We start from the raw sequence: 22,885 nt of genomic DNA, 5'->3' as shown, positions 1-22,885 counted from the left end.
TAGTGAGTTGATGTTGATATATCTCTTTAATCCAGTCATGGATTTTGTTTTTATGAAGTTGGGCACCCTAGAGTTTGGGAAATTTACGTTTAGACTAGTATTGTCTTCTTGGTTAATTGTTCCCTTAATTAGAACTAAGTGTCCCTCCTTATCTCTTCTGATGAGCTTTTCTTTGAATTCTATTTTGTCAGATTTTAGGATAGCAAGGCCTTTCTACTTCTGAGTCCTATTTTGAGTGGGGTACTTTGGTCTATCTTTTTACTCTAAGACAGCACTTATCTTTAAAGCTAAGATGTGCTTCTTGGATACAAAAGATAGATGGATTTTGTTTGTTGATTCATCCAGCCTGCCTCTGTACTTTGGAGAAGTGAGGTCATTGACATTTAAAGTTATTATTAACATATATGTTAATCGAGGTCATTGCCCTATTGATTTTTTTATTGTTTGGGTTCCCAATAATGGTTTGTATTTTAATAACTATTGCTTCGTGTCTCTTTTTACAGGCTCTCTGTTATGCTTATTCGTCTCATCAGCCCCAAGTAATGCTCCTTGTACTTGTTTTTTAGGTTTGGACTGCTGGATACAAAATTTTTAGGCTTCCTGTGTTATGGAAAGTTTTTCTTTATCTTTCAGTTATGGCGGGTAGTTTTGCTTGGTGGAGTATCCCATGCTGCCCACCATGCCTTTCAGAACTAGGGATGCATTGCTGCAGGCTCTTCAGGCTTGCAAAGTTTCCACTGAGAAACCATCAATTATTCCAATGGCTTTTCCCATTCTATGTAACCTGCATGCTTTTTGTTCCTCTTGCATCTTTCAATACATTTTCTCTGTTATGTATTTTAAATATGATGTGTCTTGGGGATTTCCTTTGATGGTCTCATCTGTTTGGTGTTGTTTCCTTCCACCAACTTCTCTCTTCCCCATCTACAGTGGAGCAGTGGGCAGTGGGGGCTAAGATTCCAAGAAGAGTCATCCCAGCCTTCCCCCACCTATGACTATCTGTTCTTAGAGAGGAGACTATATGAGCAAGTCAGTGGCTACAGTGACATGTACCATGTAATGGGTGATGGAGCACCCAAAAGTTCCCCAGTGATCTCTTTACAATGGACCTAGGCTTATCCTCCTTCTTCAGTCTAAGGGGGTTGACAGGGGGGTTGGTTTCGTTCTGTGTTGCTTGTGAAGAAGAAAGATAAAGCTGGAATTTGCAGTCAAAAGGATCTGGACCTAAAACTCCACTGCTGATCACTGCTCCTGAATTAAATGGACTACACTCCTTAGTTACTATCACAACTTCATCACTCTATAAGAAATGTATAAGATGAGACAATCCCAAAGCTCCCCTAGGGCAAAGAATTCTATACATTCCTCACCTTCATGGCCAGGACAACAATAGGCACATATTGTCAATAATAAGAAAATGTGAGACAGGCGTGTATACAAAGTTTCTTCTATGGTACTCACAATGTCTGATATGCAGAAGATTGCCAGGAGCCAACCATGACTGTAAGTCTTGTTCTTCACTGAACACCCAGCCATCTGCTTTGCTCCCACAGCAGCCCGTTAGCTCTTTGTCCTGGAGTTCACTTCCTGATCTTTGGATTGCCATCCTTGAGGATCTCCACAGTTCCTCCCTCAGTGGCTCTGGGTTCACTACTCCAAAAGGACTACAGGAGATTAAACATTCTACATCCCTAAATACAGCGCCTCCGTATATTTTGAGCCGCTTTTCCTGGGAAATTTCAGACAGCAGTGACACTCCGCAAAGCTGGCCTTTTAGAAAGCATATGGGCATGGCTAAAGTAAATCTACATCAGTAAATTGCCTGGATTAGGAAGCAGGCTGCTCTAGATAATCTTATTACCTAAGAAGCCAGACAGACATCCCTGTGTTGTTTCTCTTATGCTCCTGTGAGTTATGTGACTGCTACCCTCAGAAGTCCCTTTTGTAGCTCTGGGTGTTTCTACCCACTTCATCTGCATACCCATCTTTGTGAGGCACCTGTGTGCATGCATATGAACACATGACTTTCTTCCTGTCGATCAAATTCATAGTCGAGTCAAAGAACCTGAAAGGGTGAAGACCTTTCCCCATTCCTGTCCATCTGCAGTATAAAAGTCAAGAAGTCTGGCTAATTCTGAGAAGGCAAATCCCCCCCCCCAGAAATTAGTTATTTATCTTCTTTTCATACTTCTTGTGTTGAAGGAAGGTCTCTGCAAAACTCTTTTCCAATTTATCATTTGTTCTCTCAGACGGAGAATGGATTTCTAGAGCCATCTCTGCATTTAATTTTTTTCCCTCAAACATGTAGATGTTGTGGGTGCTAAGAAAGAAGGAAAATGAAACAAAAGATGGCTCAATCAGTAAAGATGCTTGCTGCAGGCCCATGATGATACAAGCCCAGGGACAAGCCCTTAGAGCCCACACACAGCTGGGAAAGAAGTCACTCCACAAAGTTATCCACTGACACCCACACAAGTTGATACACACACACACATCACACACATCACACACATCACACATACATCACACATAAACACAATCTCACACACAGCACACACAGCACACACACACATATATCACACCACCCAGTAGTAATAAATACAACTTTTTAAGAGAGTCTAAAGTAAAAGTACCTTTTGTAAAACAGGAATATCCACAGGCTGAGGGAATGATTAACTTCTGTAAATTGTTTGTCTCACAAGCATAAAGACTTGACTTCAAATCCCCGACACCCACATAAAGCAGTGAACAGGGCAGTGTGCATCTATAATAGCAGGTGTCGTGGGGAGCAAGGGCAGAAACAGTGGGTTCCCTAAAGCTTGCTGGTTAACTTTGCAGCAGAAACAGTAAGATGAGGTTCAGTTGAAGACCTTGTCTCAAAAAACGTGGTGTCAAAAAAATACACATGAAGGGACCCGTAGCTCCAGCTGCATATATAGTAGAGGATGGCCTTATCTGGCATCAATGGGAGGGGAGGCCCTTGGTCCTGTGGAGACTCATGCTCCAGTGTAGGGGAATGCTAGGTCAGTGAGGTAGGAGTGGGTGGGTGGGTGGGTGGGGTAGCATCCTCATAGAAGCAGGGAGGAGAGAAGATAGGATAGGAGGCTTGCAGAGGGGAAACCTGGAAGGAGGATAACTTTGAAATGTAAATAAATAAATAACCAATTAAAAAATTTTTAAAAAACACAAAAAACGTGGTGTCATACAATTGAGGAAGACACCTGATGCTGACCGCTGTCCTACAGGGACACACACACACACCCCTACACATATACTGCCAAACACACATATGCATACACACACATATATGCCCCTATACACACACACACACACACACACACACACACACACACACACACACATACATAAACATACTACACATGGGTCTCTGGCCATTGTCTGCTTTTACTTGGTAAGCATATTTTGCTCTGCAATGGCTCCTTTGATCATCACCCAGTCCTGCCTTGAGAAGACCTCATGCTATGCTGTAATAGCTATGCTTTTCAGCTCATATGAATTCACTCACAGGAGGTCAGGAGGACCAAGGAACCGAGGACAGGCCACAATGAGATGATGGGGACACTCAGTGTCAGTCGTTTTGCATTCAGCACTTTTTGTCTGCAGTTCAAGCCTGCACTGTTTATTCCGAGGCTCAATCCTTTTGTGCTCCCACCTCCTCCACAAAACGAATGTCTTTGTGTTCTTGAGAATGGACTTGATAAACTACATCCCGATGAGTCTAAAATGACAACAAGGACGACCAAGTTACCCTTCCTGAGTGTACTGGTTTTGTAACTCAAATCGAAGGCAATGCAAAAGAAATTCATCCCAAAATCGTGACGTTCGGTTGGAAAATGATGGGACATGCTTTCAAAAAGCGAAATAGGCTATTTGATATCGAAGGCAACTTTGACAAAAGCAGGAATTCTGGTTGCTACAAGGGGCTGGCCCTGGCCCCTGGGACAGAGAAGTGTCTTTGAAACTAGGGAGCAACTTTTAAGACCTTGTAAATAGCACTGATGAAAAAGCTGCTTCTGCCTTTCTGAGTCCTACCATATGTGTGTCTGTGCATGGTCACAAGAGTGCCTCTGTGTGCACACATACTCAGCAAGGAAACTGCTATGCAAAAGCTGGAAAGACCTCCCACAGGGCGGAATCCGAAATGAGAACCCCACAGAGCAGCACCAAAAGCCTACCAGCTGGAGAAGAAACCCTCCAGGTGCCGGTAGAAGCATCCTTCCCTCAGACCCAAGTCATACCACAGCAGGATGCGGCTGTTACTAGGCAACAGTGCTCCTTCACCTCCACCCCTCGCCTCCCAGTCCCCAGGGCTTCTACTCTGGAGAAGGGTAAATAACCTAGATGCTTCTTCTTTTGTGCATCCAAGGCTTCACCCCTGGGAAGGCAGGCAACCTCCCCTTTGCCTTGGCCAACTGTACGAGAGAGAGCTGGGGTTTGAGGGGAGAGAAGATGACAGTGTAACAGCATGGAGGGGCAGCACCCCTAGAGCAGTCCTCCCCCCTCCATACCCCACAGGTGACATTCAGTCCCTGTGATATTCTGAGTGCTTTAAATTATAGGACAATTGTCAGAGAACTAGATTTGAGCTGGAAAAGAGCATTGAACTTGTATGTCCTACTCCTGGTTGGGGTGATGAGGTGAGGAATAGGAGACCTTCCCTTGGTTTTAGTTATAGGTGACTGTTTTAGGATCCATAGGAGGCTTGCTACTGCACACACCCTTAACCTAGAGCAAGCCACCGGAGCAATCAGGAAGGCCATCCTGCTGAACCCTGTGTGGACCATCACAACAGAAATCCTGGCCTCCAGCACTTTAAATATCCAAGGCTTGTGAGTACTGATGAACCTCAGTCTCTGAAGCCCCACAAGGTTTTTTTTTTTTTTTGGTTTTTTGGGTTTTTTTTTTTTTTTAATGTTCTATGCACAGCGACAAAGAGATTTGGGTTCATAATCCTTCAGAGGAACAAAGCGGGCAGCTGTGGCTTTTAGAGATGGGTTGCCTTTGGCCCATTAGAGAAACCTCTTGCTGCCTGACTGGCAAGCCATGCCCCAAATCGGCCTTCGCTGGATAGACCGGCACATGTGTGCGGGAAAGATAATGTTAATGTCATTCCTTGTTTGTTCTTCTGTCTATGAAAATGCCCAGTTATCAGGATTTAATGGCTTTCTGAAATAAAGCTATTTTAAAACATTATCCGTGATGCAAATGAGTCTAGAAGCTGTTGCTATGACCTTCCTCTGTTGCTGGGTAGATATTTCTAAATCAACGCCAGGGACCCCCACACTTTACAGGCAACATCTGTGCTCACCTTAGCTTTGGGGAATGGTAGACCTGAGGATGTTTAAAGGGTCCTTAAAGGGCTGACTCTCTAATCAGCCTGGCCTTGCAGGACAAAAATGTTCCCTCCTCGGAGAGGATGTCTACAGCCTCCTGCTCTGTTAGGAGGCCATCTGGGTGGCCTAGCAACAAGGAAAACCAGATAGAGCCTGTGCCTGCTCTGTGGACACTAAAAGATATAGGTACAGGGGACTCCAGCAGACAAGGTGAGTCACCAAGAGTCCCTTATCAATGTCAACTGAATGAGACGTTAGGAAATGTGACCTCTAAAAGACTCTTCATTCTTCCTGCTAGCCATCTTCAGCTTCACTTGTCCCTGATTATATCAATCCCTATTCGATAGCTAGAAACCCATCCTTGGTCACTACAACGAACTGTGTGAGATAACAGCGCACTCAAGAGACTGAGGCAGGAAGATCTAAGGTTTCAGGCTACATTTGTGAAGACACTGCCTCATGATCAGCTGACCTGTTGCTTTTGGGCCTTTGGCAGCACACTTCGAAAGACACCAACAGTGGAGGGATCTGCCCCCTTCACTGTAGCTAGGCAACAAGAACAACTAGCACACCAGCACCCACTCTGGATGTACAACTCACCGTCCTCACTTCTGACCAGGGCCCGTCTCTTAGCTCACAAATAATACCACAGGCTAGTGGCCGTCTCTTTGACACATGGGTGTTAGAGTAGGCAGTCCAAACCCACACACCCCTGAATGCTAATGAGCACGGGGCAGAGCAGTCAGCAGTCAAAATAATGAGTCAGGCTTTCGAGGTTATCTGGAGCTCCCAACACAAAGCTGTTGTTACGACCTTCCTCTGTTGCTGGTTAGATTTTTCTAGATCAACACTAGGGACCCCATACTTCACAGACAACATCTGTGTTCACCTTAGCTTTGGGGAATCATAGACCCCGTTCTGAGATTGGGAAACACAGGTTATACGGGATCTAAACTACATTTTCTCAGCTCATGTTTTTTTTTTCCCCACCCCTCCAGGAAACATACCAATCCCCACCCCTCAATGACCTCAGAATCTCTTCACCCCAGATTCTCTTCCATGACATCCAAGGACTCCATCTTGATTTACCTCGGTTTGCTTAACAATTTTAGAACTGGCCCAGGGTTTATTGATAAGTCTGTCCTGCTAGGTCACTGATAGCTGGAGTGACCTCTGCGTCTAAGAGTTCACCTTCGCCTGCGTTGTTGAGTCTGCTTAAAGCAGCCTTCCCATGCCATCCTCTGATATGCCGGTAAACCAAACTTTCCTCTGCAAAGCTCTTCCAGGTCCTTCTGGGTGACCTTACCCAACGATATTATCACTGGTTTTGCACTTGATTTTTGCCATTAACTAAGTACTGAAGGCAGGACCCAGATGCTGGTCACTGTAGATTCCCCGGCACATTAAGTGACAGTAGTAGGTGTTCCATGACTTCCCACTGACTGAAGTGTCTCTTCCTTTGGTGGCACAGACAACGGCAGATGCGTTGTTAACCAAGTCACTCATGAGAAAAACCCCACAAGGAATATTTAACTAAGCTCCCCTTGCTTCAACCTAAGTGTGCTTTTGGCTCAATCCTCCCCTACGAAAAATGGCATTTTTTTCCCCATCCTATGAAAAAACAGAACACCTCCCTCACCTTGACTTCGACTCTTCCCAGAACCCAAAAGGAAGATTCGGCTTTTAACAGTACTCACACTCTGTCGGCGCACTAATTAACACCGATTAATCATCTTCATTAGGTGTGATAATGACTGTGAGAGAAAAGATTAGAAAAAAGGTTTTGCCCTCCAAATGTGCCATGCCTATATCAAGGGTTACGGTAACTCGACGTGCCTATATCAAGGGTTATGGTAGCTCTTGGGGTTAAGCCACCTGAGATCAGTTCCTCATCTCATCAGCTCTACCGGTGAGCTGTCACTGAAACCGGAGATGGCGTCCAAAAAGGCAAATGTTCCAACTGGGGAAGCCACTTGTCTAGGAAACTTGATCTAAACAATCGTGATGAAATTAGTTGACACCCTCCCTAGCTGTGAGCGCTTTAACCATGCAGCCCTTGCGATACAATGTATCATCCCTCTGCAAGAAGGCTGGCAAGCTAAACCACAGCAGCCTCCAGTCAGACACAGATGTCCCCCCTCTGCAGCATTCTCCCTACCCCTGGATGGTTAAGTCTCTCCTTCCCCGAGACTAGTCCCCAAACCTAGTCCTTCTCAATGCCTTGTCTTCACTCCATGTCACAATTGTTCACTCAAAATACACTCACTGTGTACTGAAGCCGGAATCTTCCTCCACCCTCTGGTTCCTGCCTGGACTGGTCTCCTGCCTCCACCCCACGCCATCAGAAAACATCAGAAAAATTCTTCTAAAGGTACAAAGCTTCGCACCTCACCTCTGCCCCAAACCCCACAGCAGCTTCTTATGGAAATGGCCTCTAAGACTCCATGACTGTCCTCGATCCCTTTACTCCCCCGTTACTTCTTTGGGGTTTTTTTTGGGGGGGGGTTGTTTTTTGTTTTTGTTTGTTTGTTTGTTTTTGTTTTTGTTTTTTTTTTGAGACAGGGTTTCTCTGTATAGCTCTGGCTGTCCTGGAACTCACTTTGTAGACCAGGCTGGCCTCAAACTCAGAAATCCACCTGCCTCTGCCTCCCAAGTGCTGGGATTAAAGGCGTGTGCCACCACTGCCCGGCTTTTCCTGTTACTTCTAACCACCACTAATCACCCCTGCTGGCTCTTGCCTGTGGACACGTCCACCTCCAGGCCTTTCATGCCTATCTTCTTCAGGGTGCCAATTAAGAAACAACCTTTGTCTTCGTTTCTTTTTCCAATGCTGCGATAAAATACACTTACTAAAGCAACTTAAAATAGGTTTACTCACCTCAGAATTTCATGGTAGGGAAATCACAGCAATAGGAACTTGGGAGAAGTTACATTATATCCACAGTCAAAAAAAAAAAAAAAAAGAAAAAAAAGAAATCAATACCTACTCAGCTTGTTCGTTCTCTCTCTCCCTCCCCACTCCCTCTCTCTCTAAGTTATTTTTATTTTATGCATATAGGAATTTTGCTACATCTGTGCCTGTACATGGTGTGAGTGCTTGGTGCCTACAGAGACCAGAGAGGGCATCTCAGATCCCCTAGAACTAGAGTTAGAGACTGTTGAGAGCCACCGTGTGGGTGCTGGGAATCAAACCTGGGTCTTCTGGAAAAGCAGCCAGTGTGCTTTACCTCTGCACTTTGTATATACTTTAGAATCTCCTTCCTGGGAAAGGGTCTTTCTCTAGGACCCTTTGTAGACCATAGTGGGAGGGTCTCCCCCCACCCCCGTGAATGTAACCCTCCCCAAGACATGTCTACAGGCCAACATAACATGAACAAACTTCGGATGCTACTTACTCCCCAGGTGACTCTGGATTATATCAAGTTGTCAGTGAAAGCCAATCATTACAACTCTCTTTACCACGGCAACCCCATTGCTGCTCCTTTATCTCTGCACTCCCCAATCCAGCCCCCAGATCTACGATTTACTTATGTGTTATCTTTATTATTTAATACCTGGGTTTTATTTTCCAGCTAAAATATAAGTTCAATGAGATCAAAAGTCTTTGAATGGTTCATCGCTTATCCAGGGCACCAGGAGTGATGCCTGGGACATAGCAGTAGATACCTTACTAATCTTACATTAGTGAGTCCCAGGAACGGGTGAAGAGTTCACACAACTGATGATGGCATCTGTTGGGAGCAGGGACGACGGGAGGCTGCAGAGTGTTCGGTGTGTAGTGTGAACTGAGCCTTGAAGGGTGGAGAGTATAGGAACCTGCAGAGTTATTGAGGGGTGTTTAGGAACAGGGCAGCGGCGTGTCTTGGCTACAGAAGTCCTATAGAGGGTAGTAGGATGGATTTGTGAGGGACAAGGTGCACTGGCTGCAAGCAAGGAGGCAGCAGTGAAGTGGGGTGCATATGTCACCTTTGATCACAGCCTGAAGGACTAGGGGAAATTTTCTGCAGCCTGCAGTTGCTAGAGCTGTAGTAGTGAGCTAAAGGTCTTAGGGTAGGTTCAGGCATTTCTGGTCTATAAAGATAGAAACAAGGACTATTCTGCAAGACATAACCAACATTCATATGCCAAGCCAGCCAAGAGGGCCTGGCTATCCCTCGCACTAAAGCCTGCAGAGGGTCCTTGAATCAAGGGTAAATCCATGTTCCTTCCCTAGCTCTTATACCCTAAACACTAATACTGCCCGGCTCAATTCTTCCTCTGAAATTGAACATCCTCTACCTGCCATCTCCAGTCCCCAGGACCCCAGCTCTGCAGCCATTCCTTCTGCCTCGCCATTAGAATGGCATTTAATGCCTATGCAGAGTCACTGAGCACCTTGGGCCCTCTGGTGGCTTCTGCTCAGTTTGAGCATTAGCAAGTGTTCTGTGCCAGATGCCTTTTCAAGGACAGAGTCCAGAGGACCCAGCGCCACATCCTTCATAATGACACCAGCCCCTTCCTGTAGCTGAGGTACCACCCCTGGGCACTGTGGAAAGTTCAATTAGAGGCTCTCCTGAAGATGGTGGGCAGGTAGGGAAGCAGCAAGCCCAGGAGAAAGTGATTTCAGTTGTTTTTATTTTCTAACAAACAGACAGAATGCACCCTGGCATGCCCCCGTAGGAGCATGCAATCAAGCATTCATCATTGACGATGACCCCCCCTCTAGCAGGCAGCTGACTCAATGCATCTCTTCCTCCTGATTCCCCTTCACTCTCCTCCCGGGTCAAAGTTACAAAAGGCTACTTGAATTTTGAAATATATTCCTTTGTGCCCTTCCTGGGCAGCTAAACAAGGTGAGCTTAAACACAAGGTACCAATGCCTCTATTTTTTGCAGATGTGTTTTGACTACCGGGACTAGTTGGTAGTGGTTGTCTCTGTCAGTGGCCCAAGGCCTTCCCTGGTAGCTTTGGGGCCTGAGCAGCCTGGAAAGGTGAGGTTCCTCCTGATAAATAAGCCAGAAAAGGTCTGGATGGGTGTGTTCATGAGTTTATAGTAGGAAGAAACCTGCTTCCCCGTGGTCTCATTTTCCTACTAGAGACCCTGCCATAGAAGGTAGTGTTCTGCCATGTGGTTGATAGGGGTCAGGACCTTCGGAAGAGCAGGCAGTGCTCTTAACAGCGGAGCCATCTCTCCAGCTCCCTGCAGGTGGTGTTCTTTAGCCTCAAGAAGATGTGGTATGGCAGCCTATCTTTTACAGACAGCATTTGTTCATGCCTCACTTAGGAATTGACCATTATAGGCCTGTCTCCCCCAATAAAGCCTAAAGAAAGGAAAGAATATCCAGGGATAAAGGTGAATTTTTACCTTCTGTCCCTGTCCTTCAAATGTTCTCTCTATGGGGGGAGGGGTGTCTCAAAGTTTTTCCTGAGAAAATACAATTGACCATGTCCCCAAGTCCCTGACCAAACCTGTCTCCTCGAGCCCACATAAAAGTCTTGGATCATTTTGAAGGTATCCCTGAGTTTAAACCTGCCAGCTTTACTGGGAAAGAAGGAGACCAAGAAGCATGCAAGCTTGTTCAAGATGGAGAAGATGTTGAAGGAAGAAACAGTTGATGAGTATGTGTCTGAAAAGAATAAACACAACTTGGACTCCAGTCGTAGTGTTAGTGTTAATTGCCAATGTGACACAGTCTAGAGCGGTGGTTCACAACCTGTGGGGAGTTGAACCCTCCTCTCACAGGGGTCGCCTATCAGGTATCCTGCATATTCAATATTTATATTACCATTCATAACAGTAACAGAAGTACAGTTATACAGTAGCAACAAAACTAATTTTCTGGCTGGGGGCCACCACAACATGAGGAACTGTATTACAAGGGTCTCGGCATTAGAATGGTTGAGAAGTACTGCTCTAGATGGAGCTGGGCAGTGAGCCTCAGAGTGAGGCTAGGTCATGTGGACACATCTGTTAGGCACTGTTTTGGCCCTATTAACTGATGTGGGAAAACTCAGGCTGAAGCTGAGCAGCCCCGTTGTGCAGCTGGGACTGTGTAAGAGCAGAGAAAGCTGCCTGAACTTAAGGATGGAAGCCTTTGGGGCTGGAGAGATGGCTCAGCGGTTAAGAGTGGTTAAGGCCATGCTTCCAGAGGTCCTGAGTTCAATTCCCAGCAACACCATGGTGGCTCATAACCATCTGTAATGGGATCTGATGCCCACTGGTGTATCTGAAGAGAGCAATGAAATAAATAAATGAATCTTTAAAAAAAAAAAAGGATACAATCTTTATTTCTCTCTGCTGTTGTGCTGTTGACTGGCTATGACTTGTTGCTTCAAGTCCCTGCCCCCTTCACTTCCTGGAAACCATAGAGCATGAGCAGGAACATCACCGGGAAGCCCTTTCTCCCCTAAGTCACCTTTTGTCACAGTATCTTATCATGGCGGTAGAAACAAAACCGGGACATTCGTGTTTGCTGCCGACCAGGTAAAGAGAAATAAATGAGTGGCATGTCTGCAGAAACCGGATGTCAGCTGCAGTTCCCACAGATGAGAAAATACTAAAGGTCACCCAGGGGACTGCCAAGAAAGGAAGGAAGCACAAGAGGAAACGTGTGTGTGTGTGTGTGTGTGTGTGTGTGTGTGTGTGTGTGTGTGTGTGTGTGTGACTATCTATGTCTGTATGTGTATGCATGTGTTTGTGTACATGCATGCATGTGTGTCTGTGTATATGTCTATGTGTTTCTGTATGTGCGCGTGTGTCTGTGTGGGTGACTGTACACATGTGTTTCCTGAGCCATGTGTAAAGGAGAGAAATCCTGCAGGCAGCTGGGTCTATGCTGTGAGCCAGAGGGCAGCTGAGCCCTGTTTTCTGCAGGCAGTACAAATTCTGCCCACAGTTCTTAGAGATGTCACAAGTTAGAGTGATGGAGGAGGCCACTTGTCCACACTCCTGGGCATCCACATCAAGTCTGGACAGGATCTCTGGCAAGTCTTGCTTCACATGAGGAAGGAGAGGTAGTTGACTACACTGAGTAAGAAGAGCTATGAATCAGAGGGAGGCTGATCTACAGAGGGAAAGATGTAAGCATGGTGTTTTGCAAGGTAGAAGAAGCCAAGTGTAAAAACAGTAAGCTTTCTTAATGAAAACAACACAACCCTCAAATCAATGAGGATAAGAGCTGGTTTATTCTGGAGCCAAATATGCCCCAGAAACACAGACTTGGGTTACCCTAAATTCCATGTTCTATCACGGTCATAGTTCTATGAAGGTCTTACAGTAATGGGAAAAATCTTAAATCGAGACCCTTTCGATTGCCTTGGTGGAAATACCATGTTAACCCAAAGCAGGGAAGCACCCACCATTGGCTTCAGATGCTGATGATAACACTCTAATCCAATGGCTGGCAGATACTAGGGATCTGTGTAGTTAATGCATTCCAAAGTGGTTTACCTGTCAGTCACAAGGATGTTGGTCAGGCACAGATTGGGACAAGGAATGGCTATTAAAGAAACTGAAGATATCTATCATTAATCATAGTTAGTCTCTGAACCCACAACATTCCTTCCTCTCTGCCTCACTGAAGCTCTTAAGCAGTATCAGCCTTGTGGAAGGCTCAGTACAAGGTGCGGTTCTTTCTAGGAACTTTTGCTCACAGTTCCCATTGGAAGAAGAGGTGGTTGACGATGGTTAGGAGCAACAGATTGGCAAAATTAAATCACAGAAACCTATTCCTTACCAAAGAGAGAAAAGACCATGAAACAATCAGGGATCGTTTGAGGAAGGTCCGGCCTAGAGATGTGACATGACCTAAGGTCATGTCAGACATGGAGTGTGTCTCTATGGGAAGCACCATACTGCAGCTCTGTAACCATGTCCTTCTGCAAAGCTAAATCGGGGCAGAGGTGTTACGCTAAGATGAGGAAGATCTCAGGGTGACCAACAATCCAGTATGACTGGGCTCCTTTAAAATGGGGCATGCAGAAACAGGTAGAGAAGATGTGGAGGGGCGCAAGTAGGGAGAAAGATGGCTCTGGGGTTAACAGCCCTGACCTTGCTGCCCTTCCAGAGTTCTGTTTACAATATCCATGTTGAGCAGTTCACAACTGACTAGAACTCCACCTTCAGGGGATCTGATGTCCCCTATTGGCTTCCCCTGGCACACAGGTATTTGTGTGTGCACATAATACACATAAATATGTGTGTGTATGGCAAATATATTTTATATTATATAATATATTATATGTGTGTGTGTGTGTGTGTGTGTGTGTGTGTGTGTGTGTGTGTGTGTATAACTTTAAAGACACACCAGGAGAGGGTTCCCCTTGCAGCCTTCAGGAGGAACTTAGACTGCCAATACCATATATTGGGTTTCCGGCCTTCAGAATCACAAGAAGGCAAATTCCTGCTGTTGAAACAGCTGGTTTGTGATGTTCTGTTGCTGCCACCATTAGAGATCGTGTACACAACCACAGAACTTCAGGGACTTCCACAAGGTGACTTTGCATGGTACCCTCAGGGAGCCCGGCACAGGCAGTGGCTGATCATTCTACCCTCTTGCTAGAGACATGGGCCCTGAGAAGAGGAACTAAAGAAATCTAGCACTGTGCCTGGACGTAGTAGACTCTTAGGATTTCTTTTCCCCTGCTACCATTAAAAGCTCTTTAGCTGCTTTTGTTCCTAATTTCTAAAACAGAAAGAAACAAAAACACAGATGGGGTTGAGCACATCCAAGATTTTTGCTTGTAGCTTATATATTTAACTATAAAATTGCACGTGTGTGTGTTGTGTGTGTGTGTGTGTGTGTGTGTGTGTGTGTGTGTGTGTGTGTGTGTTGTGTGTATTCCTCCATGCACAAGCATTGTATGGGGGGAGTGTTTTCTCTTAGTGGATGAGGAAACAAAAATCAACCTCGTGCCAGCATTATAGCTGATGTTGCTGCTATTTATAGACTTGGCCATAGTCATGTCAGAGATTTAAAAGAAGCCAAACATCTGGGCACATTCCAGTGCAGAGGAAGATCCGGAGTCACAGCACATCCCTGAGAGAAGCTGCATCTCTGTAAAAGCTGCAGATTTACTCCCACTAAACACAATCCCAGCCTGGAGCTCCTGGGACCTCAGTCTGTGCCTACAGCAAAGAGCGAGTCACACAGTGCCCATTGTCTTCTCAAGCTCTGAAGTGAATGACTGAAAGACAGTTGCTATCAACTGGGAAAGATTGGTTTCCTTGAACAGAATAAAAAAGTTAAGGTCTCAGATGGCATCTCACATCATGTTGTAAGAATGAATTTAAGGAAAATATTTAAAGTTAGAACTCTTGGGACTGAGGAGAAAAATATCTGGATTCTTATGCTATTTTGCAGAACTAAGTGTGTTCTACTTTCAGCAAAACCAATATATTTTTAAAGTCCTGATTTTACATATGCTTCATAATACATATATACAATGTATATGCATACGTAACAGGACTAAGTCGTTCAATTTATAGACGAGAACGAACTCTACCTCATAGCCTCAGTTTTCTTCAGGGAGAGATGTCTCACTTGGAGCGCATGCCTGAGACTGCACATCCTCAGAAAAATCACTGCTTGTGTAGGACTCTGTTGTGTAGCCTGTCCCATTGGTACACTTAACCTAGTACATTACAAACGGCTTTCCTGGGCCACCCCCACGCAGGCACAGGTGTGCTAGGTGAAGCACATCTGTGGCGTAACTCTAGCTAGAGGGGAAGGACTGTTTGTTTCCTGGGAGACGCCAGCTCTAGTCTATTGTCTCTGCCTGAGTGCTCTCCCACTGTACCCTGCATCTCCAGCCCCCGTGTTCTATTAGCACTGTGTAGGCAGGGCTGCTTTCTTGTTTTACAAAACCTCTTCCTAGCTTCCAGTGACAACCTACAGGAGAGGCAGCAGTGGATCCCAATATAATGAGGCTTTAGCCATGGCGAGCGTGCTAACACGTTGGGACGAGCATATCTGTGGCTTCAGGAAATAAATGGATTTCTGGACGGAGAGCAACTGGGAAGCAGCTGTGCCCTGTTCTCTGTACTCAGTGCTCATCCCAAATGCTTGTCTGTATTCTCAAAATGTTATTTCTTCCAAGAAGTTCAGGGAGGAGTAAGAGCTATGTCCACCCAAAACCAGGTTTGTAAGGCATCAGTGCCAGGGATGATCCACAAACAAGGCAAGATCATGAGGCCACGGGCTCTCATTCTCCTTCTGTCACTGTGTTATAACTGATCAATAAGGGCCTGCCACAAAATATCTGGAAACTACGAGAAAGAAGCAAACGAAAATCTCCCATAATCTCAGGTCCAAGACAGAGGTCTGTTCACACAGCTGTCTGAGCAACATCGTTGCCAGTTCTGGGCTGTTCACCTGCAGCTTCACCAGCTCATGTCACTGATGTCTCCCCAGTAATTTCACAGGGTGGCAAGCTAGTGTATGGATGCGCTACAATATCTACAACTGGCTAGCGGTCCTACACCAGGGTGTGTTCTACTTACATTCTGGTACTGTGATAAACCTCTCTGGCCAAAACCAACTTAGGGAAAAGGGGATTTATTCGGCTTATACTTGCAAGTCATAGAGCACCACAGAGTGAATTCGAGGCAGGAACTCAAGTTCAGAAACTAAAGGAAGGAGCATAGTGGAGCCCTGCTTGAAGTTCACTCTTACATCGTCCAGGGCCCCCTGCAAGAGAATTGGTGATGCGCATCCTGTGAGCTGGGTCCTCCTGTGTCAGTTAACAAACTAAGACAATATTTCACAGACTTGCCCACAGGCTGATATCTTCCTCCACTAAAGTTTCTCCTCTCAGATGGCTCTAGGCTGTGTCATATCCACAGTTAAGGCTACCTAGGACTGGGAGCTTGAATAGTTTTTCAGAACATCATAAAAGACTTCAATGAGCAATATCACACACATATACTTTCCCACTTTTCTGATGATTTTCTTAGGACAGAAACCCGGAAGCAAGTTAAAAGGTACATAAATCCTCAAAACCCAGACTTTCGAGAAGACTGGCCCTGCTGTAGCTCTGAGACACTGAGTAATGTCTTTCTTAACCTTCAATGATTTTACAGCTTGCAAAGTTTCATCCTGTTTCCATCTTAATTAGCATCTTCATTATTGTTACTATCGGAGTTACCACTGGTAATAGTACATGATTGGAATTACCCTTGCTCTCCACCACACAGCGCCCACTGTGAGGTAACCTCTGCCCCAACACACATCGTTACTCCAAAAATTAATGGTTGCCAATAGAGTGCTTCAACCCATTTCTGAGCCCCTCCTTCCCCCACCAAGCCTATCTGCCCCAGGGTAGCACCAAACTGACCACTGATGCAGTCACACATTTCCAAATGCTTTCAGGGGTTCCTCTCGACTACACTCCATCTAGCTTCCCTGTAGAAAAACGGCCCTCCTGCATTTTAGATGCTTTGATGCCACTCTGTGAGGAGATCTGCACGTCTCCCGACTCTCTCCAAACCACAATACATCTCTCTGCAACCGTTACGCGGCAGCGTCTTCTCTAAACATGGAGAGAATTTGAAACAGCCTTGGCTAACCCCTCTTGGGATGACAAGCACCCTGAAGTTTTGACAGCCTCCGTGGGAAAATATCAGTGAAGTCAAATGAGGCCCAGACAGACAAGCTACTTTGAAAACGCAGTCCTTGTGAGGTGCTATTCTACAAGTACATCTATCCTTTCCAGGAGGAGGGAGAGTGACAACCCATGTATTCTCTTTACATGCAGATGGGAGCAACACATACCAGCCTTAGTGACTGTTGGATGCTGAGTGCATCAGCATCCCGCCACTGTCATTCATTATCTCCTCCTCTTGGAGACCTGAGGAAGCATTCCACAGCTACCTCAGTTCAAAGGTCAAAAATACCTCGAAGGAGAAGAGACACAAAAGCCACACTTCTGGTAGAGTCACACACAGCCAGGCACTGATCACTAAACACAGGCCAGGAGTGGAGGCATGCCGCTACACCTAAGTCACACTTGCTCGTCCCTGTGTACTGTACAAGATCCAATCCGCAGCAATTTGAACCATCCCAGTGCCAGCCTCTCAGGTCACTGTGCATCTCACAGCCAATCATTTGCTTTCTGCAGCTCAAGTTAGGGAGATAGACAGGATTTTTCCAAGAAATCATTTGACCGCTATGAGAAATCTATTTTCTCCTGCACTAAGCATTGCGGGAATTTCGGTCACCTATACCTTCTCTCGGTATTGCAGTCCCTGCAGCAGAAGGGCTTCCAGGTTCTCATTGTAAAGATGCTGTGCTATTTGGCAGTGTCACTCAGATCCCCTCTGGTAACCCTTCTTCCAAAACCCACAACTGACACCAGCCCACTACCCTGTCCCATCCAGAGAGCTATCTGCCACCCTTAGTAGCTTGCCTTAGACCCTGAGTACTTAAGGCTAAGCCCTTCACATCTGACACTCCAGCCAATCTTAACCTCAAACCTCTAAGACCCAATCTAGGCACTTGAAAGCAGATAAAATTGGATTTAGGGACTGGAGAGATAGCTTGGAAGTCAGGTGCACGTTGCACGTCTGACTTCCCAGAGCACTGCATGTACATAGTACACACACATGCCAAACAGCCATACACACAAAACTTAAATAAACCTAAAGGGAAATTTTAACTGGGTTTCGAAAAAGCCATATGGACTTTGAGTCAGGTATGTGGGGTTATTTAGGGTTAAAATGAAGTCTCTGAGCTTTGTTATTTTGAGCTATAACTAGCTAAAAAAAAAAAGATACTTCTGAAATAAGATCTGGAGGGATAACGGGCAAGCCTTCTTCCTTGGTCAGTTATAAACTTTAAACTCATTACCTCTGTCTCTCCCTCAGTGACCTCAGTTGTGAGCTTCAAATGCAGCCTATTCCATCCTTGGTAATCTAAGATGACACCACACACACACACACACGCAGGCAAGCAGAGCCAGCCTCATGTCCATGCCCCGCTCCATACATGGCCACCCCTCTCCATGGTACTCATGGAACAACCCCACTGCTGGCACTCTTTCACAGACTCCCAGAGCTATCCCTCACCCCATAACAGCACCAGCCACCACAAAGTCCCAGGCCAGCTATTCTGCTGAGTACCTGACCTTAGGTGTCTCCACTTCAAACCCATCACCTTCCTTCCCCACACCCCTCCTTCTCTCTAAGGTGGCTCCACCCATGTCTGAGGAGAGCTGGCCACACCTCTAGACGGGTAACTTCATTCCTTTAAATGCATCTCTACAAAGGCTACCTCAGCAGTCAGCTCTGGGCCTCCGGGAATCTGTAAGAGTCCCTGAACATGCTCAGTTTGGCCTTATTAATTCTGTCATTACTCTTCAGAATTTGCAAGGCATCTGCTGTAGTGAAAAGTTCAAGTGGTGGTAGTATATACACACGTGCACACACACACACACACACATATATATACTTGCACACATGCACACACATGCATGCATGCACATATGTATGCACACATTTTAATTTTAACTTCAGACAACTAAAACAATACTCTGCCGTTGTCTGCAGCCCTCCTTCACTGCATTGAGAGCCTCTGTCTCTATGGCCTACCATGCCCAGGGCTTTTACCTCTTCCTGCAAGTCTTCATCCTATTTTCTGCAAATCTGGTAAAATAAAGCAACCAAAAGAGTCCCCATACAACACACCACCTACCACACCCATCAGAGAGCTCCTCCCACCTCCCCATCAGTATGAAAGATCTGCCCTTGCTAGCCTCACACCACTGTAGGATCTGGCCTCAGGCCCCTACATCACTTGCATCTGCCTACCAAGGGCCTGTTGGGTTTCCTATTTCCAAAGCAGACATGCAGACTTAGACCTCCACACAGTCCTGCCCTTACCATTACATCTCTTTGCATCTCTTGAGGACACCACTCTATCTAGGAGTTGTTTATTTCCCTTGAATCCACTCCAACCAAAGTACCCTCATCAGGGTAGCAGCAGACGCCACTGAACCACTGCTTAGCTCTCGGCCCCACCTCTTGCAGCAGCAATGTCTGAAGCAGAGCAGATCTGCTTCTTTAGAAAGAGTCACTACCTTGAGTTCCTAAGGCAGAGCCCTGCCCCCCTCCCCCAACCTCACCCCTTTCTCATTGCTACTTCCTCTCTTTCCTGTTTCCAGGATAAATTCTCAATGTCTTACACCCAAGGTCAGGAGATTCTGCCCTCCGGGTCAGGTGGATTTGCAGTGAAGTTCTGTTGTAACACAGCCTATCTTAATCATTTATAGCTGTCCGCCAAGGCTGCTTTGTGCTACACGAGTCAAGTTAAACAGTTGCAGGGAAGACAATACGGCCTGCAAAGCCTTAAGTATTTACTGTCTGGCACTTTAGGAAGTTTGCCAGCTACTCTTCCAGATCTATAAATACTGCCATTCTCAAAACTCCGTCTTTACCGCCTCTGTACCCACGCTCTCCTGAGTAAGCTAATCGGGAATGCGACCTTAAATGCCACTCATGACCCCGAAGTCCTTCTCTAGTCTAAACCTCTTCTTTGGACTCCAGACTCTCAACCCACCTTTGCAGTGGACATTTTGAGTGGATGTCTCATTCATCCTAACACAAACTCCTTGCTCCCTGTCCTGTCAGCACGCCCAGTCCTTGCCTCCCCTCTGTCCACAGCCCGATCCTCATTTCCTGCCCTGCCCCCTCTACCCTCATTTTTCATCCTGCAACCCAAACCATCCTCACTTCCAGTCCTCACTTTCTGCCTCAACAAGGACCCCCTCATCCTTGCTTTCTGTTCTTCAACCAATCCCTATCCTCATTTCTGTCCCGCCCCCATGCCCATCATCCTCCATCCCAATCCTCACTTCCTGTTCTGCCTCCAGTCCCACACCCTCCATTACATCCTCACTTCCTGTCCCGCCCCATGCCCACCATCCTCCATCCCATCCTCACTTCCTGTCCCACCCTCACGCCCACCATCCTCCATCTCATTCTTCACTTCCTGTCCCGCCCTCACGCCCACCATCCTCCATCCCATCCTCACTTCCTGTCCCGCCCCATGCCCACTATCCTCCATCCCATCCTCACTTCCTGTCCCGCCCTCACTCCCACCATCCTCCATCCCATCCTCACTTCCTCTCCCACCCCCACTCCCACCATCCTCCATCCCATCCTCACTTCCTGTCCCGCCCCCATGCCCATCATCACCCCTAACCACTCTACTTTGCACAGTCTTCTCTTTACAACCTGTCCTTCCACTCATCCCCTCCCCCTGGCATCCCCTTCCCCATTTGCTCCTTATATAGACCTTCTCACTTCCTTGGAAACCCTTATACCATATCATTGAGTGTTCTCTTTCACACCCAAAGTTCAGTTCATCAACTCATCCTGCCTGCTCTCTCTTCAAAGTATAACTAGATCTTGACCACTGCCAGTAAGCCCTCACCATCGTTAGTTAGGATCTTGCTCTCCTGGCTAGCCTCTGAGTACACATGGCCTGCTACAACGTACTCTCCGGGTGACAGTCAATGATGCTCTGATATCACAGATCATACACACGGCTCTCCTCGCAGCTATACAGAGTTTGAGAAGGCTGAGTCTGGCCTCTGGCCTTGCAGTTACTGCTGACATCCCAGTATCTTACTTAACCTTTGATGTCTTTCCTGACATGGACTGCCAGTCCTCAACATCCACATGGACCAGGTCCCCTGTGGCCTCTGAGAAGTGCTACTACAGGAACATTTCTTTGGGACACATCCTCCCCAAAGTCACACCCTGCTCCCCTGGCTGGCTGTATTTTTCTCCATGCCAACACCAGCCCTCAATCATATTTACCTGTGGTCTAGCCATCATCTTTCCACCTAGAATCTAATCTCAAAAAGGCCAGAACTCAGGCCAGTCTCATCCATTACTATATTCTTGCTTCTTAGAGAATGCTGCCTGTTCTCAAGATTTGGGATGTGACAGAGTGGATACTTAAATGTGCAAAGCTCTTGTCTCACATTTTAAAAAGCAGAAGGACATGGAAGAGAATTAAACTGTTTGCGCCATGAAAAATAAAAATCGAAAAACAGAGCTGTATCCTAGGGCTCACATGTCCAAGCCAGCCATCTTCCTTGGTGACCTGCCCCAGGGATGTGCTGAATCAAACCAGGCTCCCGTGACAAAATGACCGTACAGCCAGAATCCTTCTGCAGAGCCTCCTGGAGATCCGTGTGGCCACGGGGAGAAGGGGCTTCTATGGTGTGGACAGAAATGCAAAACCAGCCGTTTCAAATCCAAATGTTAGTCGGTTGGAATCCTGGCCAAAGGGCAGGAGAGAGCTAGCTGGACCTCAAGGGAACACAGGGTGGGCATTACCCTGGACATGTTCCATTAGTCAACTTCAGCTACAGCTCAAGCCTGTCTCCTCCCCTGTGAAATAAGGCACTCTCGCCAAATTTCTACCAATATAAAGCCAAAGGGCCATCCTGGATTTCTGTCTGTCTTTCCCATATGTAGCTCATCACACCTAAAAGTTTGCAACCTACCATATGAAAAGGGAGTCACCCTCAGGACTTTCCTACAGCAGAGACCCCCACTCTTATCTAAACATGCCTCTAGGGTGTACTTGCTGACCCAGTTTTAAAGGGTTTTATTTTTCTTATTGGCTAATAAATTTGAAAATCCTAAGTTCCCAACAGAAAGGGGGGACTCACTGATTAGCAGCCATTCCAACCCTCCCTTCTGTCTACCTGGACCATGACAGGGCAACTTCTTCTCAACAGGAACAAACCCAAGAACTTGGGAGAGGAAAATGGAAGCCATTCCCATCTCAGCCCATAGCTGCCTCAGTGTCTCCCTCCCTTCCCGTCGTCCTTCATTGCCAGGGTGTCCACAGCTCCTGAAGTAGCTCCCTCCCATTATTCCCCTCAGTGCCACACTGCCGCAGTGGACAAACCACACAGACTTTCTAAGAGAGCAAACCCTGTTAGGAAGGGAGACTTAACTTCAGTGCAGCTCACGACCCCCTTGGCAGTCAGAGATGTTCCTGATAACTCTGACTCCAGACACTTACTCCTTAGAGAACGGCCCTCCCTGAAGTCCTGCGACACTCCCTCTGTCCAGATTAGTCACATCCTTCCAAGTTCAACATTCATGACGTTTTTGTCTTCATGGACCTTCTGAGACCACTATTTCCCTCACTGATAATTCACCTACGTTTGGCTCCACACTGCAGAATTCAGCGAAAGATTCCCTGGCACCCAAAGTCATATATTCCGCTACTGGCTTCCCAAGCAGCTATGAGGGCTACATGGGATTCTAATTCACACCCCTCCTTTACCAAGGACGTACAGGTCCATGGGAAATTTTTGCTGCTGATAAGTCAGGTACCATGAGATGGCAGGATTCGGCTATTCTCACAATTCCATATCCATTCCCTATTGATCTCTTCCCCTGCAAAATGGGGAGAACACCTTGCCCACATCCGAAGCTTCCAAAGACAAAATACAACATACATTTGGGTCCTTATTAAAATAAATAGAGCAGCAAATTACGTACACACACACAGCTCCTCAACCAGCCCTGC

The 22,885-nt window shown here is 46.4% G+C and overlaps 1 protein-coding gene across 10 annotated transcripts in view; it reads right to left on the bottom strand.

The window, feature by feature from the left end:
* Zmat4 (zinc finger, matrin type 4) overlaps window positions 1-22,885 on the bottom strand; it is a 415,792-nt gene that overhangs the window by 360,548 nt on the left and 32,359 nt on the right. Inside the window, exons 2-3 of one of the 10 annotated variants that reach the window (XM_030243610.1) lie at window positions 8,233-8,270; window positions 1,462-3,739 (exon numbers count right to left, since the gene is read on the bottom strand). The exons of 6 other annotated variants lie outside the window; for them this stretch is intronic. In XM_030243610.1, the coding sequence (XP_030099470.1) occupies window positions 1,462-1,499 (38 nt within the window). In that variant the 5' untranslated portion in view covers window positions 1,500-3,739; window positions 8,233-8,270. Of the gene's footprint in view, window positions 1-1,461; window positions 8,206-8,232; window positions 8,271-22,885 lie in introns of those variants that run through there. 3 more of the 10 variants (XM_030243611.1, XM_011242142.3, XM_006509139.4) reach the window with 3 other exon arrangements.

Source organism: Mus musculus, chromosome 8 (assembly GCF_000001635.26).
Source record: "Mus musculus strain C57BL/6J chromosome 8, GRCm38.p6 C57BL/6J".
NCBI lineage: Eukaryota > Metazoa > Chordata > Mammalia > Rodentia > Muridae > Mus > Mus musculus.
Note: the sequence above shows the minus strand (reverse complement) of the source record. Positions and strands in the feature narration are given on the sequence as shown.